The sequence below is a fragment of the Hibiscus syriacus genome, unplaced genomic scaffold (assembly GCF_006381635.1).
Source record: "Hibiscus syriacus cultivar Baekdansim isolate YM2019G1 unplaced genomic scaffold, ASM638163v2 tig00112230_pilon, whole genome shotgun sequence".
NCBI classification, from domain to species: Eukaryota; Viridiplantae; Streptophyta; class Magnoliopsida; order Malvales; family Malvaceae; genus Hibiscus; species Hibiscus syriacus.
In genome coordinates, this window is record NW_024063275.1 from 1,717,700 (window position 1) to 1,737,745 (window position 20,046).

The 20,046-nt window shown below is 33.9% G+C and overlaps 1 protein-coding gene and 1 pseudogene across 1 annotated transcript; one reads left to right on the forward strand and one right to left on the reverse strand.

Moving 5' to 3' along the window:
* The first annotated feature begins 1,256 nt into the window (after positions 1-1,256).
* LOC120176155 (protein arginine methyltransferase NDUFAF7 homolog, mitochondrial-like) lies at positions 1,257-4,517 on the forward strand. Its single transcript, XM_039182646.1, is given in 11 exon segments — positions 1,257-1,529; positions 1,625-1,686; positions 1,947-2,070; positions 2,073-2,089; positions 2,181-2,291; positions 2,440-2,644; positions 2,861-2,919; positions 3,420-3,472; positions 3,562-3,784; positions 3,922-4,030; positions 4,162-4,517. Coding segments are annotated over 11 exon segments (1,434 nt in total). The 5' UTR covers positions 1,257-1,321; the 3' UTR covers positions 4,425-4,517.
* A 480-nt stretch (positions 4,518-4,997) lies between these two features.
* LOC120176175 lies at positions 4,998-19,775 on the reverse strand (annotated as a pseudogene).
* Positions 19,776-20,046: the final 271 nt, after the last annotated feature.

Consider the following 20,046-nt stretch of genomic DNA (forward strand, 5'->3'; position numbering starts at 1 on the left):
AGACTAATGCACACATATATATATATATTAATATAAATTATAACATATAAACTATATTTTTATATAGTTATACATATATAGTTTTTATATATATATTAATATAAATAATATTTTATAAACTATATACTTTTAATAGTTTATATATATAGTTCACATAAACATAATTTATATATATAGCTTATAATAATTATATAGTTTATAATATAAATAGTTTATAATTTTATATACATAGTTATATATATAGTTCACATAAATATAATTTATATATAGTTTATAATAATTATATAGTTTATAATATAAATATAGTTTATATAATTTTATATTATATATATATATATTATAATATCAATTTTTAAATGAATGCAAGTTAGTATATTTTTCATTATTTCTTCACATTTTGTATTTATTTCGATTTAATCCTTTTGTGTTTTTTAATTTATTTCAATTTTAAGTCTTTCACTTTTATATGTATTCAATTAGTCCATAAATTTATATTTACATATTCCATTGTTAGTTGTATTTATTTATATTTTTGTAATTGGCCCATGATTTTTTAAATGTGTTTAATTTAGTCCTTTTTTATATTAATTTAAACCTCACATTTTAAATTTATTTCGATTTAGTCCCTTACCTATGTGTGTTGTTTAATTTATATTTTAAGATTTTATTTGTAATTTTACATTTCTTCAATTTTGTCATTAAATTTATATTTTTTACAAAATTGATCAATGAATATTTATTTTCTTTAATTTACTCGAAATCATATACAATTACAACTTGCAATTCAACAATCACGAAAGATGACAAAATAATTAATCCAAAAAATAAAAATGACTCGATCTGAACTCAATTCGTATCTAATAAACATCCGACTTGAATTTTATCTGTCAATGATGTGACCCGATCTGAACGAGATCCGACTGAAGTCCACCCGAACCTGAATTTACCTGGTCTTTATTTGCTTCAGACCTGAACTGTTTTTACCTGAACTGACATCGATCCGAACTGAAAATGACCCGACCTGAACCTGATATGAATCTGGTATCAAATCAACCTGAAAATAACCCGAACTAATTTGACCTGACCTGAATCCGATCTGAATCTAGTGTCAAATCAATCTGAGTTGACATATATTCGATTTTACCCGATCTACCAAGATCCGACTGAAACCTGTCCGATTACCTGATTTTACGGTCCTAAATATATTTATGAAATTGGCTACACCACCCATCTCAGCATCCGCTTTTCAAAGCGAGAAAAAAAGAAAGAAAGAGAAGCACAACACTGTTTTTCCTGGTGTTCGACAATCTGAGTGACAAAAATGCTGACGAAGTTGCTGTTTCAACAAACTCCCAAAGCTTATCGATTACTGTATGCTCAGTCAACATCCTTTACTCAACAAATTCTCTGTTTTCTCTATTGTTCATCATCGCGGCCCGAAATCCCTCCTAGTAATTCCATCGAACAGCTTCAAGACCAGCCCGAGAACACCATTTCCATTGACCGTTCCGGACTCTACAACCCTCCCGGTAACTTTTCCACCTTCTCTCTATCTCTATATTCCTATCATTTCTCTCTTTTCTTTTTCGTTAATTCTTTTTTTCATTTTCGGTGGGTGTTTTAGAACATTCTCATGGACCTTCCTCGGACTCTGAACTTGTTAAGCATCTCAAAGGCATTATTAAGGTTAGCCAAAGAGGTCTCTTTCTATGTAATAAATTATGGATTTTTGTTACTATTGTAGTTAAAGCAATATCTTCATTTTAATGCAATGAAATCGTCAAGATTGCCTGTCAATTGTTGCATTTAACTACAGTATCATTAGGACACTCGTTAGCAAAAACCCATGAGCCTTTCCGTACTTGAAACTGAGCCTTTCCGTACTTGAAACTGCGCCTTTTGTGCTTCGAAACATTGGGTTTTTACTGCTTGTGAAATCTTGTCAGTTTCGTGGTGGGCCGATATCTGTGGCGGAATATATGGAAGAAGTTTTAACAAATCCCAAGGCTGGGTTCTATATCAACCGAGATGTCTTTGGAGCTGAGGGTGATTTCATAACATCTCCTGAAGTAAGCAGATGTTTGGAGAGGTAACTCAGTTTCTACTGAATTTTTGGATGTGAAGGAATACTCAAGTGAACAATTAATTTAATTCTCTTTTCCCGACTGGCATGATTTCAGATGGTTGGTGTTTGGGCTATGTGTTTATGGGAACAAATGGGACAACCAAAGAGGGTGAACTTGGTTGAGCTTGGCCCTGGCCGAGGAACTCTAATGGCTGATCTTCTTCGTGTATGATAGTCACTTGTATTTCTCAGTCACGTTTACTTCTATATGTAAAAGATATGCAAATTAGTGGTTTGAAGTTTTTATTTTGTTGGCTTTGTAAGGACTTCATTTGGCTTATTTTTGAGTGAGTTTTGGTGTATTTCTCCTATAGGGTGCATTGAAATTTAAAAATTTCACGGAGTCATTGCATATACACATGGTGGAATGTAGCCCAGCACTGCAAAAACTTCAGCACCAAAAATTGAAATGCATGGATGAAGATAGTACCGCTGAAGGTTTTGATAAAAGGTCTCGAAGCACACTGGCCGGGACACCTGTATCGTGGCATGCGACATTGGAACAAGTTCCAACAGGATGTATGGCTTTAACTTCTAGTACTTTTCCCTCTGGAAACAAATAGTTAGATACCTTTGGTTTGTGAAAGCAGGTTAAATTTTATCCTAAATATTTATGGATGCTTAGCAAATATATATATATAGAGGGAGGGAGGGAGGGAGAGAGAGAGAGAGAGAGTTAATGGATTGATTTAAACAATAACTTGCTGTTTTCTCATTGACTTGCATATGTTGCAGTGCCCACCATAATTATTGCCCATGAATTCTATGATGCACTGCCAGTTCATCAATTTCAGGTTTGTCTTGTTCATTCTAATAATAGGGGCTAATTGAGTATTTGTTGTTCCATTGCCCTGTGCTGGCTGTTCCTAGCTCCATTGAACTTTAAAAAATTGACATATTTGAACTTTAATGAGCCTTCACTGGATTAGTGTCATTAAACGAAGTTTCTGTTATATTTTTGCAGCTTACTTGATTACACATCTGCTATCATGTTTATGAAAATTGCAAGAGAGGTTATGTTATGTATGGTTTGTGATGATATTAGATCATGAATAGATCTGTGGTACTTTGAAGATTGTACGACATAATATACATCTAGTCATGTAAGACAAGGGCTGAGTTCATGTATTATGCTTTGATCAATAGATGAGAACCTGGTATAGAAATTGCCAATTTGTTTTATAATCAGGAGTTGTTGCCTTCTTTAAGTTACACAAGTTTGAACGCCTGTAATTTTGAAGTTTCTGTACTTTGTCATCTGGTTTGTATTGCTTTAATTAAAAGTTATTTGCAGAGGGGTTCTCGTGGCTGGTGTGAGAAAATGATAGATCTCACAGAAGATTCATTGTAAGAATTTAACATTTACTCTTGCAGCATTCAGTCACCTTACTAATTTGAAGAATATAGTTGTTTGATACCTTTGTGTATGGGTTCAGGTTTCGTTTTGTTCTATCCCCACAACCTACACCTGCAACTCTTTACCTAACAAAACGCTGCAAGTGGGCTGTGCCCGAAGAAGTAGAGAAGCTTAATCAAATAGAGGTTTGCCCCAAAGCAATGGACTTAACTTATACACTAGCGAAGAGAATAGGTACTGATGGAGGTGGAGCACTTGTTATCGATTATGGCCTGAATGGAGTAGTATCAGATAGTTTGCAGGTATAGGTGACTTATTATTCATCAATGGTACAATGAAATCTCGGGCAATTAAGTGATTGTAGCTTTTTGTCACTTTGAGTTATAAAATCGATTTTTTTTCATCATCTGCATCATTTTTAACCACTAAACATGTGCAGGCAATTCGGAAGCACAAGTTCGTTAGCATACTAGACAACCCTGGGAGTGCCGATCTTAGTGCATATGTCGATTTTGCATCCATCAAGCACTCTGCCGAGGAAGCTTCAGGTTTGCATATCTGTTTTATTTTTTGAATTGATATCCAGTTGTATTAAGCATATTCATTCCAAAATGAGTCCAAATGAAATCCATTAAAGAAGAAAATGACTAATTTCATGATTCCCACCACATTTCTTTAGATGATGTATCAGTTCACGGCCCTATTACTCAGTCCCAGTTCCTCGGTTCCCTTGGAATAAATTTCAGAGTTGAAGCACTACTACAAAATTGCACAGATGAACAAGCTGAATTTCTAAGGACCGGATACTGGCGTTTGGTTGGTGATGGTGAAGCCCCCTTTTGGGAGGGGCCAGAGGAACAGACACCGATCGGTATGGGAACCCGTTACATGGCAATGGCCATTGTTAACAAGAAGCAGGGCATCCCAATTCCATTTCAATGAGGTTTTAAATAGCATTGTTACATTATATTTTCCTGTTACAATTTAATAAAGCAAGATTTTCAGTTATCTGAATCTTCATTTCAGTTCCACCTATGATGATATAATGCTTTTTATACTCTTAAGTTTTTGTAAACTATTAGTCACCTTGGTTTTTTTCTTCTGATAAAAGTTGGTGGTCTCATTAAAAACCTCCATTCATATTTATCGATATACCCGAAAGTATATCAACAAATAGCGGAAGGAGGAAAAGAGTACCTCATATATTGATAAAAAATTTCAATACAACCAACAGTAACAAACTTTAAGTACACAACGGCACCATTATAGAGCATTTACACCATAGCTAATTTATCCGCCTCCGAGTTTGCCCTCCGCTGCACAAACCTCACAATAACCGTTCAATTCATCACCACCGTCACAATATCCCTAACATTCTTGCAATCACACTCCAAGATTAGTTACCTCGGTTTATGAAAATGGTATTGTTCTTGATCAAGCAGCGGTTGAAGAAGATACCATGACCATGAGTCGGGAACCAAGCTTGAGGGAGAGGACATGAGTTAAAAAGTAGTATTATGTCTGAAGGCCAGCGAGTTTGGAGAATGGTCCTTTCTGGTTCATGAGCAGGGCGTAGGTACCTTGCTCCACCACTTTCCCATTGGCAATGAAAGCAACGGAGTCGACATTTTTAATCGTGTTTAGCCGATGAGCTATCTCGATTGTGGTCCTTTCAACCATGATTCGATCCACTGCTTCTTGAACTACTTGTTTGGATTGAACATCGATAGTGCTATTCACTTCATCTAGTAAAAGGATTCTTGGGTTTCGAATTATAGCTCTGGCTATGACTATTCTCTGTTTCTGGCCTCCTGATAATTGAATTCCTCTATTTCCACATTCTGTTTCAAATCCTTCCTTCAGTGCCCTACGTAAATTATTATCACATTTTCATGGTTGTAACAGCATTCAGGCAATGGCTAAATAAAATGTAAACCATGACTCTCGAGATAAATTCAAGAGCATTTGCAGCTCTAACAGCCTCCATGACTTCATTCTCCGATTCATCAGGCTTTCCGAACACGATATTGTCCCGAATGCTGCCTATATACAACACTGGCTCTTGGATGACTAGTGTGTTTCCTGTACCATTGAACATCGAGTTTTCTTATGTCAACACCATCTACCTTTATGGATCCTATTTCGACATCGTAAAATCTTTGGATAAATCCGACCACGACTGATTTTCCGCATCCGCTATTCCTGACTAGTCCGATGTTTGTGCTTGGTTTGACCTCCAAGCTAAACTGGTGCAACACTAGTGTCTTTGGTCTACATGGATATGCAAAAATCATCCTTCTTAAGCTCTATCTTTCTACTCATCCTTAACTTTGCTCCACTGATGCCATCTCTTACCTAATAAAATAGTAAACATATTAACAGAAGTTGTAATAAAAACAAAGATCAGCAAATTTGAACACGTACTTGAGACACTGGAAATGACGATTTCCGGTCGAGAATCTCAAACACAGAGGCCACGGCAGTCTATCCCTTGGCTAGAGCCTAGATCAACAGTCATGCTTCCAGCATCAGCTATAACTCTTCCGGTGGTCATCAAGACAATGAAAGTCTTGAACACATCCCCTGCTGATATCTCTCCCTTTTGTACTAATGTACCTCCATACCAAAAATCCAAAGCCCATATCATATATTTTAAGCATTGAGCCAACCCGATTCCCCAAAAGCCATGATCTTCTACTTGCCTCTTTCCTCGAATCCTCATAAGACTTCGAAAAGTCGAAGAACATTACCTACACTCCCGAATGAAGTTATGATTCTATGATTATACACTGCTTCCATAGATATTTGAGTACTTCGATTTTGGGTCTTGGAAAAGTTGGTTGGAACACTTGAAAACATAACTTTTCTCGTGTAGTGACACAAGGTTGTGAGAGGTTGGACTGCAATCATCACTGGTGCTAACTTCCAGGCCACAATTAGTCTATAATTATTGCAATGGCAATAGCAGACATAGTTTGAACTAACAGCGATATTTTGTCTGCGACGATTGTTTTAACCATGGAAGCTTGATTGCTCAAACTAGAACACAAAGCTCCACTGGAGTTTTTCTCCTCATCAAACCATGCAGCTTCAAATGACAATATTTTCTCTAGCATTCTCTTTCGATTCTCCTAGTTAGCCGCTCACCCATATAAGCAAAACTATAGTGTTGAATAAGATTCAGGATGATGGAAAAAGGTAAGTGAAGAAAATATCAAACCACAGGTACGTATTCGAGTCTTCATTTCTTGGTCGCTTTTTGCAAACAATGCTGCTATCGTGAAGCCAAGGGTTAAGCCGTAGGTGGGTTGAACTGCGCCGAAAGCAATAGCTGCGAGGATACCAATCAAACCATGCTACCATTCAGGGGAATTTAAAGAGAGAAGCCTAAGGAATGGGGAGGTATGAGATACTGGTTGTTGGGTTTCGATAATTAGGCAAAGGTGTGTCAAAGGAAGCCGGGCTTGGTTTCTCTGTGCTTAAACCACCTGCACTGATTCTTGCGACACAAGAAAGACATGTTTCGGGATTTTGTTCATCGTCATCACTGGTGAACTGTCTTTGTAGTTTTGCAAGTTGTACATAGTGTCCGTTCTTCATGTTTATCAGATCGTTGTGCGATCCCGTTTCAACAATACAATCGAGGGTTTGCGACTGCGTTTTTTGTCATATTGTGTTTATCGCAGTTACGGATATAACGGATGCTGTCGCGGCCACTTGGGTGTCGTGATCGTGATTTTTTTTAAATTTCGGACAATTTTCCCTAAAATATAACAATTATAATTATAAAGAGTCATTTTTAATAATTTTTAGAATGTTTTAAATGTAAAATTTAATTATAAAAATTTAAAATTATTAAAACTAAGATTAAATTAAATGAAAATAAAAATTTACACCTAAATTGAAGATTAAATTAAAAAATCTAAAGGTTGGAGGGATGTCTAAAATTAAAATTAATATACCTTTAAAAACGTATTTTTTTAAAAAAAAAAGTGTAATTGGGGGTGGAAGTGGGACGGCCCAAGTCATAAAATATAAAAATTTTAAACCTTTTTTTTTTAAACAAGATAAGCTAGCTTTATTGAAAAAAAACCCAATAATAATATGGTCCAACTGTTGAAAACAAAACAATTAAACAATAAAATTAAAGACCTCAAAACTAAAAAAGAATTAAATACGATAATTTTAATATACGATTAAAAAATATTATTGATTTTAATATTATTTAAATAATAAAATTGATAAAAAAATATCAAAAATATTATTTTTTATCGGTTTTATTATTTTTTATTGATTTTGTTATTGCTAGATACTTCACCAGAAATATTAAAAAAATATTTGATGTTTTAAGTAGAAATAATAATATTTTAGATAATTTTTTACCTATTTATTATTTAAATAATAATAAAACCGATAATGCTTTTTTAACGGTATATTATATTAAAGATACAGCATGTAAAACTTCCACCAAACTGAGGTTAGAGCAAAAATAAAGCTGAAAAGAAAGAGCTCTTTAAAAACATTTCAGAGGCTTTAAATTCTGTCTAATCTCTCGTCTTTTACAAAACTAGAGGCTTGATTTTTCAGCTTCTCAAATGGAAGTTTGTTGCTGCTCAACTTCTTCATTGGCGGCGAAGTTCAATAGACGCGAGATTTCTACTCAAAACAGAGGTTTGGTTTTTTTGTCCCCTTCTCATTTAATCTTTGCTGAGTAATGGTAGGATAACGGTAATAGCATGTCGTTATCGGCGTTATACACAATTACCCGTTAAATGACGGGTGTGACGGACCGTTATTGACGTGAATCCTCTATCTACAGAAAAATTTATTAAAATCGGTTTCGGACGGCGATGTTATGACGAAATAACGGTCGCTATAGCGTTTGGGTCCTGCTATTTGAAACCCTGTTAATAACAACCATTGTTAACCACTGCAACGGTGTCTGCATTTCAAACAGTGGAGAGCTTGTGGGCAGCAACCTGATCAACTGTAACCCTAATTGATTAGAATACCGAAATATTTTTTTGTTGATTCCCAAGTAATTAACACTAAACGTGGAATGCAGTCAAACTAGTTACCAAAGTGGTTATTCCCAAGGAGAGGCCTGGTCAATACATTCTGCACTAGTGTTTCTGATTCAGAGTCAAGAGCACTTGTTGCCTCATTAAGTAGTAGAACCTCAGGGTTTTTGACAATGGCTCTGGCGATCGCAATTCGCTGTTTTTGTCCTCCCGACAAAAGTGCTCCGCACTCGCCAATCTGTTACAGGTATTTGATATTAAATTTGATCCAAGAAATAAAAATAAATTTCACAACTTTTTCTAGCAAACGAAGCACTAGTTTTCATATGGTTAACACTAACACCTACCCTTGTTTCATACCCTCGAGGAAGCCGACTAATAAAATCATGAGCATCAGCAGCCATGACAGCAGCAACAACTTCATCCACCGTCGCATCTAGCTTCCCAAACATTATATTTTCCTTATGTCCCAAATAATGCATGGTCGTGACTAACCAGCCCCATTTTCCCTCTCATCCATTTCAATTGCAATGTTCTTATGTCAACACCATCAATCTTCACCACTCCATTGTTTACACCATAAAAACGTTGCAGCAGTGCAATCACGGTGGATTCTCCGCTTCCACTTCCTCCGAAAAGAGCCACAGTTTTGCCTGCTTCAACTCTGAGGTTGAAATCTTTGAGGACAATATAATCAGAACGAGAAGGCTAGGATATACGAACTCGATATGCTAAAATTGTAACTCTCCTTGAACTGTGTCTAGCACAATGCCTTTTGCATCTTCACTATCGATTTTTGGAGTCCGGTCAATCTTAGCAAAGATTCTTGTAGCAGAAACAACAGCTTCTGTGAAGTGCTTCAGATCAGCAAGTACTACTCCAAGAGATCTAAATTTATATCACCAATTTAGATGGAAAATTTTTTAATGTTTGCATCCATGTAATCACTTGTCTGAGTAACAAAGATTAATGAAATAAAGTAATGAAAGGTGATCTTTAACTTATTGGCCGCCATTTATAAAGGATGCGCCAGCTGCAAATACTTTTCCTCCACTCACACCTTTGTACATTACCAAATGACTTCCATACCATGCCAGGAGAGCCCAGATTCTAAATGAAATCCCAGTACCCACCGCTGCTAATCCTTTAGCTAAGCCTTGCTTCAATCCCAACTTAATGGCCTTATCCAATACACGGTCTTAATGGAGCTTAAAGCCTGTTGCAATATGGTATTTGCTTTTCCGTGTTCCTTGGAAGCTTTCTTGATACATATGATGAAAAGTAAAACTTGGAGTGAAAGAATACATCAGGATATTATTGATTAGTTCAATATGACTACAATATGACAAGTAATATTTATAAATTCTATACAAATTAACTAACTCATAACAAACTGCTAATCAACTAACTGATCTACTTCTAACAACAAAACTACCCTAACATTCCCCTTCAAACTAGTAGTTTAAAAATATTTTTAACTCCCAACTTAGAAATAAATAAAAAAATGTTGTTGTTTACCAAGGTCCTAGTCATTACATTTGCTAGTTGATTTACGATGCCACTTGTTCAGTTGTATAACGCCTTCTCGAATCTTCTCCCTTACAAAATGACAATCAATGTCTATGTGTTTTGTTCTTTCATAAAATACCGGATTCGCTGCAATTTGAATAGCTGCCTTATTATCACCAAACAGTTTGATTGGCTCCAGATTGTCTACCCCAAGTTCCTGGTTAATTCCTCTCAACCAAACCATCTCTGCCACTGTCTTTGCCATGCTTCTATACTTAGCTTTGGCTGAAGACTTGGCAATGGTAGTTTGCTTCTTTGACTTCCATGAAATCAAAGAGCTGCCAAACTTGATGCAGAAACCTGTGGCATATCTTCTGGTCATTAAACATGATGCCCAATCCACATCACAAAATGTAGTTAATTGAGTAGGACCTGCTAATCCCAACAAGATTCCTTAACCTGGGTTTTTTTTATATATTTTACCACCCTAAAAGTTGCTTCCAAATGTGACTGCTTCGGTTGTATCTTGAATTGACTCATATGGTGCACCACATAGATAATGTCTTGTGTGAGTCAGATAAATCAACTTCCCAATTTATCTTTGAAACATTCCTTTCTCAGCTTTTAGGAGTTCATCATCACGGCACGGTTCATTACCATTCTGCAATGTACTTGTATCATACTCCTTTGTTGTCAATTTCACATTCTGCTTCAAAGGAGTAATGGCAGGTTTAGCATCTCCTAATCATGCCTCCTCAATAAGTTCTAATGTATATTTCCTCTGTTTTATCAAAATCTTCTATCGACCTTAAAATCTCAGAACCAAGGAAATACTTTAATTCTCCAATGTCTTTCATTTTGAAATTGCTGTTCAAGATTTCCTTTAATTCTTCAATCATAACAACATCATTTCCATTCAGCAACAAATCATCCACATAAATAAGGATAATAAAGATCTTGATTCCTTGCTTCTTAGTACATAAGGAGTAATCAAATTTAATCTGAACATAACCTACTGGATTTAAGGCTTCAGTCAACTTCATGTTCCATTGTCTTATTTGTTTTAGCCCATGTATGGATTTTCGTAGCCTGCAGACCTGATTCTCCCCCTGATTACAAAATCCTTGAGGTAAGGTCATATATACTTCTTCATGGAGATCACCCTGAAGAAAACCATTATAGACATCCATTTAAAATAGTGGCCAATTCTTCATAGAAGCAAGGGAAAGAATAGCCCTGACTGTGACAAGTTTAGCAACTGAAGAAAAGGTGTTAAAATAATCCACATACTCCTGGTTATAGCCCTTAACAATCAGTCTGGCTTTGAATCTCTCAACATCACCAGAAGCCTTGTACTTGATCCATTCCATTTGCAGCCAATGGGTTTCTTTCCACAAGGTAATGATACAAAAGTCCAAGTGCTACTGGAATCCAAAGCTTAAATTTCCTCTTTCATGGCTTGAATCCACAATGGGTTTTGAATAGCTTGAGAATAAGTGGTGGGTTCAATGAGATGAGATGTATTGAAAACAAAAGATTGAGTTCGAATAGGTAGGTGAAAATAAGAAACAAAAGAAGAAATAGGGTAGGGACTTGAAGATGAAGAAGACTGACGAGAGATAACATAATCATATAACCAGTTTGGAGGCTTAGTAACGTGAGACGATTTTCGAAGACACTTCAGGACTCAAACTAGACTGAACATGAACTTCTGTCAAAGCATGTAAGTCTAAATTGGTCAAAGAAAACAATGGAGGTGAAGAATATTTTAAGTATATTGGGTTGAACTGGGGTATGATGAAGAACTAAAAAATCTGAATCATGTATATTAGGTTGTGCAGGAAACAAATTGGAAGATGGGAAAAAGAAAGAATTAAAAGGAAAAATAGTTTCATAAAATTGTACATCTCGGTTAACAAAAAAAAAAAAAAAAAAGACTCGGTAACCAGGTTAAAAAAAAATATATCCTTTCTGAGTAGATAAGTAACCCATAAAAACAAATGGAATGGCTTTCGAAGAAAATTTGTTAGTGTAATTTGGTTGTGTAGCATATTATAGACACCCAAAGACCCTTAAATGAGAAAAAGATGGTGGTTTTCGGAAAAAACTTCAAATGGACTCTTCCAATTAAGAACAGAAGTCGGAAGTCTATTAATAAGGAAACAAGCGGTTAAAACACACTCACCCCAGAAATTAATAGGTACGTGAGAATGAAAACGAAGGGCACGATCTACTTCTAAAAGATGGCGATGTTTACGCTCAGCAACTCCATTTTGACGAGGAGTGTGAACACATGAAATTTGGTGTATTATGCCTAAGGAGGACAAGAAAGGAGAGCACTTAGAGTTAAAGAACTCGAAACCGTTGTCACTATGAACAATTTTTACACAGCTTGAGATTGAGTTTAAAAAAACAAGAAACTTCTTAAGAGCTAGGATAATGTCAGACTTTAGCTTTAACAAAAAAACCCATGACATTCTAGTATTATCATCAATAGTAAGGAAATAATGCTGACCACTATGATTGGAAATACGATATGCACCCCATAGATCAACATGTAAGAGATGAAAAGGAGTAACTGGCTAATAGGGAAAGGTAAACGACACTGTTTTGCTATAGGACAGACTGAACATGTAGATATTGAACTAGTATCAACATGAAAATCAGACAAGGAAGGAACCTTGTTCATAGCAGAAATCGAAGCATGCCCAAGGCGAGCATGCCAATGAACAATTTTATTAACAGTAGGCAAAGCCATACATTGAACACCAGAATTAAAACAGGTATGAGAAGACACACCAGACTTGACACAAGAAGACTCAAAAATATAAAGACCGCTAGATCTCCTACCAATCCCCATCATCTTTCCACTGAAGAGATCTTGGAAAAGACAAAAATTCGGGTAAAACGTAATAGCACAATGCAATTCTTTGGTTAATTTCGAAATGGATAGTAAATTGTGAGTAAATTGGGGAACGAAAAAAAAAATTATGTAGAGTATGGTCAGAATCAAATTTGAAGGAACCAACATGTGTGGTAGAGGCATTTTTACCATTTGGAAGATTCACAAACCAAGGAGAAGCACAAGAAATAGGGTTAATCAAGCATTGGAGATCAGAAAGCAAATGATTTGTTGCACCAGTATCAAGTATTCAAGTAATAGTTTCAGAATCAACCAATTTGCTAGAAACCATACCTGCAAGATGAGCAGCAGCCTCAGGAACATGACCTTTTTTAAAAGACCCAAAATCTGATTATATTGATTAAATTAAACACGGGAGCAACCACTGGAGGTCAAACAAAAACGACATCAGAATCAGAAGAACCTTCCAGATTACTCATAATTGCAGACTGAGATTCCTTATGCTTGGGAAACTTAAAATCAACATGAAACCCATTAAGATGGTAGCATTGTTCTTGTTCTGAATCTTACAATAATCACAGGTTCCATTAAAATGAGGACGCCGAGTAGTAGCAAAATTCGAAAACAAGGCAGTAGAATAAGAAATAGGTGATAACCTTGAAGCACCAGACAAATGACTCCGTTGAGACTCCTCCTGAGCTATAAGCGAATAGGCTTGATTAACCGAAAGCAGAGGCTGCATAATCAGAATCTGATTGTGTAGCATAGAGTATATTTCGTTGAGACCCATCAAGAATTAAAATAAATATTGTTGCATAACATGTTGAAGATTTTGTTGAGAATTCGCACAATCACAAGAAGAAACAGGGACCAATGCATCGTATTCATCCCATAAGAAATTTAATCTCATATAATAAGTAGACACAAAAGGCTCACTTTGAGTGAGAAAAGTGATGTCATGATGAAGAAAAAAATTCCTCAAGCCATCTACTTTGTTGAACCTCTCCTTAAGATCTTGCCAGACCTCCGCCGCACTGGAAGCAAACACCAAAGCAGTCGAGAGCTCAGCGTTAATAGTATTGAGGATCCAAGACAAAACTATCACATTACAGCGATCCCTTTAAGGAAGAGGAGCCTCAGGAAACAACTCCCTTGTGCAATCCCCATCGATGAAACCAAGTTTGCGTTTGGCCAGCAACGCTATTCGTAGAGAACAACTCCAAAGATTGTAACTATCATCTTTAGTTAATTGATACTAGACAAGAAGACTGCCCAATTTTAATACATGCATCACAAGGATCACATCAAAGAAGATGGACTAACGCTTCCAATGGACTCACACGATCAACCTTAAAAAAGAAGAACAATAGATCAGCTTTCCAATGGACTCACAAGATCAAGCTTAAATGGACCCTGATGTTATTTGGTCTACTTTCTTATAGATTTACGGTCGTCAGTTTTTTAATTTTTAAACTCTTCTTGAATCACGTTAATTCGATATTAGAAACTCAAGATATAATCATTTTAATGAAAATAACACATGCAACAATTCATATACATAATTAATATTTGATTTTGTAACTATTACGAATTTTTAATATTTTTATTAATTATTTGTAATATAATTTAATATAGAATGATGCATTATTTTTAAAGATTAAATTTATTATTTTGTTAGGAATTAAGTTAGATTTAAAATAATTATCTTTAGTTTATAGTTGTTTGGAATTAGGATAGTATTGTTATTGTTATTATTATTATTTTCAAGCATTAGTCATACTACAATAAGGACTCCTTCACCCTATATAAAGGATGCTCCTCCCACCATTGTAATCATCAAGTTATTCTTTTATTCAATACAACTAGATATCATTTTTGCTAGAGTTGATTGTCTTATGCATTCGAAGCTTCTTTTTCTTTTAGTTCTTCCGAGTTCTTAAGAAAGAGATCTTCACACTCCGGTTTGCCTATTCATTATTATTAGGAGGGCTGGTTAGAGTTGTTTATCAAGTTTGGTTTTCCATTGCGACTAGGAGGATTCGATAGGACAATTAACCATCTATTTTCATCTTTCACATCTGCATCTTCATCACAAAATCACCATTATCGCCCATCACTGTCAAAACCCTAATTTTAACTAAGAATTCTTATATCCTATTATATTCTTTTGTCTTCTTTTATTTTCTTATTATATCTTTATTATCTTAATCTTATTTCCTTTTATCAATTTTCAGCAACCCTAAATCCATTAAAAACCTAATTGTCATCTCCCTTCAATTTTCTTTTTCATCTCGTTCTTTGATCTAGACGAGAGCAACGTTCACTCATCCGTTGCCACATCTCTATCAAGTGTATCAGAGGGACGTAGATACAATGGGTGAGTAAAATCGATGACCAGAGGATCCATAATCGAAGAACGGAAACAATAAACAGAAACTAAGAAAGACAATGAAAAAAAGGTCATCGCAGCCCTAAAATCAAAAGATGGGAAAAAACTGGCAGCTCAATATCAAAAGAAACAGGCCCAAAAAAATAGAACCTTAAACTGATACCATGATGAAATGTAAAACTTGGAGTGAAAAAGTACTTCAGGATATTATTGATTAATTTAATATGATTGCAAGTTGATAAGTAGTATTTATAACATCTCTCAAACTATCTAATAACAAATTGCTAATCAACTAACTGATCTACTGCTAACAACAAAGCTACCCCTAACAACATAGAGAAGGTACCTCCATAAACTATTCTTGGAATTACGAGGAAAACGACTGTCGGGAAATCTACCAAAGTCAATCTCCATGAAAAGTAAGTCGAAAATGCAAGCCCTGAGATGAAGGATGCTGAATTCATCACAAATATTGGCACCTGAAAATTCAGACCAAATGGTGTCATTACCAGGTAAATAAGATCCACGTATATTTTCAGGTACCTTTTCGCTAAGAACATCTTGTATGAGAGAAGCATCTTTCGATATACTATCGATGACTTCGGAAGTAGTTGCCTCTTGTGAATCAAAGAAGCCAACTTCTTATCCAAGAACACACTCTAGATACTTGTAACAGATCTTCATATCATGTCGTTTACTGGTCTTGCTCCAGCAGTAGCCTTCTATAACCATGAAGATCATTTTTGTCATAATTTATAGAAAAAATAAACAAAATGTTACATGAAATTACCCATGAAAGCCAACACCAAGATCGCCAATCTAATGAATGTAAAGTATAAGGTGCACTATTAACAAAGAGAAACACAAACAATAAGGCAAACATGCGAGAGGCAGAGAGTTCCAAAAACAGGAGATTATAACATCAAATCAAGTAAAAACCTTTTAGACATTGTAACACCCCTTTTCCGTATACATCCCTGTATACGAGTCAGAGATGTCACATACTTCTTATAAAACATTTGCTATTCGAAAACCAGTGAAATTTTACTTCTTTAAAAATTTACATATCACATTACTTTATTTTAAATCTAGTAATCGCTTAAAATCATACTTTAATATTTTAATGTCAAAATCTCATCCGATTTTAGGTAGCAATCATACAGATCAATATTGTTTCATATCATAAATAAGACTACCTAAAAACTGCCTTATTTAAAAATCAGTCAATTAATGGTTAAAACATAATCTATTAAAATACTATTCACTAACACTACTATTTAAATTTTTTATTTAAAATATATGTAAAATAAATCAGTTTTTATATCGAGTAACTAAAAACTCTTTAATATACATGCCATATATAATTAAAAAGTAACATTGTATGATGTTCTTACTGATTCTGGAGGTAGATTTGATTACTCAAAAATGATGCTGACACACTCTCTACTCTGCTCGCTTGCTCGTACCTACGTGTGAAACAACCACACACTAAGTTTTCACGTAGTGAGACATTCAGAGTAACTAATAAAACATTTCTATAATAATATATAAAACATGTTTTTTAATATAAAAACATCGTATAAAACACCGAATAAAATCATTTATAAAATAATTCTTGAAATTTAACTTTTTTAAATATGAGTAACTTAAACTTTAACTTCTCATCTATAATTCTTTCATTGCTAAATCAAATATTGCAAATAAAGCTTTATTGTAAAACATAACAATCAAATATGTATTGTTACTATTTCATGTACTGTTCTTTTTTAGTTTATTTTATAGCACAACAGATAATCATGAGAATACATGGTACTCGAGTGTATAATCAAGTGTTTTGTATTGTATGCAGTATAACTATTTGTAACTATATTGCACATTTAATTTCCTATAATTGCACCATAGGTGCATTGTGAATGTACATGTACTATAGAACACAACATCACTGTACCTATGATTCTGAATACATAAATGTATCCGGTAACTATGTTGTACACGAATGTACCTCTGTATGATCAATCAATAACACTCCACCTCATGGCATGCCAATTGTACCACTAACTCGCAAGTCAAATACACTGGGCTTTTATTAAAATCATATACCATTTCGCACTTATTCAAAACATCCATATATACGAATGTAGTAAAAATTTCATAAACTGTGCATTGGACAGTTCATGCCTGAAATCATTTAAAACCATGTAATAAAATATACCATTTCACATATAAAATAATTCATATGGAAAATATAAATTTCGTAAATAAAATATGTATTAGGCAATTCATACCCAAAACATTCATATATGGTGTAGTAAAATAATGATAATATATATATATACAAAATACGATTTCTAAAACCCTTTTCTTTTCAATTCAATCGAGATTGACTCATCGCAAGTCTTCCTCATATTATATGTAAAATATATAAGATGCCTTCACCTGATGCCTCACTAAATAACTTTATTGCTACTATCACTTTCGAACTTTCTCCTTTTCTTTTTGCTCGCTTTGCTCTCGATTTCGGTCACAGTCTATCTAAAAATCATTTACCCGATATATAAACTTATGTTGGTACTTTAACGAACATAATAAGCTCATATTCACATAAAAATTCTAGAAATAAGATAATACATATCTAATACCAATTTCTTTCTCTTAATCAACATTAACTTAACTTTTCCAATTTAATCTTTCAAGTCCCTCTAATAATCAGTTATCAATATAATTCACTTAACTTTTCAAACTTCCACATTTAGCCGCAAATAAACTTTTCTTTAAAAATCTATCCCAATATTTTAAAACTCCAAAATGGTCCTTTACTATTCACTTTAATTCCATATCAATCACCATATTCAACCATTCTTTCAATACTTTCAAACTAGTACCTCAACATTGCATATTTACCATTTCATCACTAAATTTTTCCAAAGACTTTCAAAATGGTCCCCAAACTTATACAATTTTCCAAATTGATCCAATTCAATATTCTAACATTAAATTTCAACATAGGTTCATCAACTTTTCAACATTTGCATATTAATCCCTCAATTTCTCAAGCATGCAAAAAAGGTCCTAACAACTTGACAAAGTTCCGATTTGATCCCAACAACTTTTCAAAACATGTAGAATCATTCTTATACCAATTCTAAACCCTTCGAAAATTTTGCATATTTCCTTTTAAATTATTAACTATGGTCGAATGCTATGGAATCTTTTTTCTATTGATCTCCAATTTGATTCAAGCATAAATTCATCATCTACATATCATTTCCATCCATTCTCAATCATTTCCATATAAAAAAATCAAATTCAACAATTTCTCATGAAATTCAACCATGGTCGAATGCTTCATAGAAGAATTCTAATAACTTTCAATCAAGTTTAATGTTTGTATATGATTTCACAACACTCACAACATCATAATTTAATCTTATTTAATCAAATTCCAACTTCCCCTTCATCCAACATATTCATGAATTTAACAATCCAAGCATGAAAATAATGAAATACTTTACCAAATGAAAGAGAATTTAATGTAGGTTATTTTTCTATTTCACTTATTAATCCAAAATCTTAATAAAATGGCTCAAAAATGGAAAAAGAAAATTTTTCCTCACCGTAGGAGAGCTCACGACAAAGGAAGGAGGAAGAAGAAGATTTATTGATTTTTCTCCAAAAAAAATATAACTACACATGGCATTAAAATCTAATAAAATGAATTTAAAATTCATTTTAGTCCAAAATTCTTTTCTACCTTTAATGAATCTTGATAATGACCACTTTGCCATGCTTTCATAATCATTTTTACATCATCATATAAATATAAACACTTACTTGATTAATTTTCATCTTGGCACTTGCACTTTTCCAAAATTTTAATTTGGTTACTTTAATTCAACTATCCTACTTTAACATGGAAAATCCACTTAATTTCACTGATCCATGTTAAATTCTATTGATAAAAAATATAAATATAATATTTCTAACCCCATACTACCATCCTGTAAATTTTCCATAACTTTCAATTTGATTCGATTATCCGAATACTTTATCGAACTTTATCGAACTTTATCGCTTCATAGCTTTTTACACAAACTCCATATCAAAATTTGAATTTCAAAGAAACTCCATTCTTAAGGATGAACTATTTATTTATAGAATAAATTTTTGGGAAAATTACTACTTTGGTCCTTAAACTTTTCCCATATTTTTATTTTAGCCATAAACTTTCAAAATTTACATTTTGGTCACTCGCCAACATTTTGGGTATTAAAAACATCTTCCATGAAATTTTTGTTACCATTTGGTTGATTACCAATATTGTTCATTATGCAACCGAGAAAGGCAAAGGCAAACATCCAATGTAAAAACATTTCATCTCCTATAGCTCTAATAGTACTCAACACCATTAGTATGAAATCAATCCAATCAACATATATGATACTTACGCTCATATTATACTTTCTGTAAAACTCATTTTTTTCTATCTCACCATTCTTCTCTGTTATACCCATTTCGTTTTTTCAATTGTTTCCGATGAACAAAAACTCAATTGTCAACAGAGAAGTTAAAGGCTTGATAAAAAAACAAGCTGCTCAAACTATATATATATATATATATATATAATTTTAGGTGTTTGAGCTCATGTAGTGTTCTCAGAGATCAAAGGAACTGTTTTCTGGGTTCGACCACCTGCATGTGTTGTTAATGGTTAAAAAGATTATGAATAGATTTTATCTTGTAATCACCTTAGACTATTTAAAAATTAATAATTTTAGATGTCTA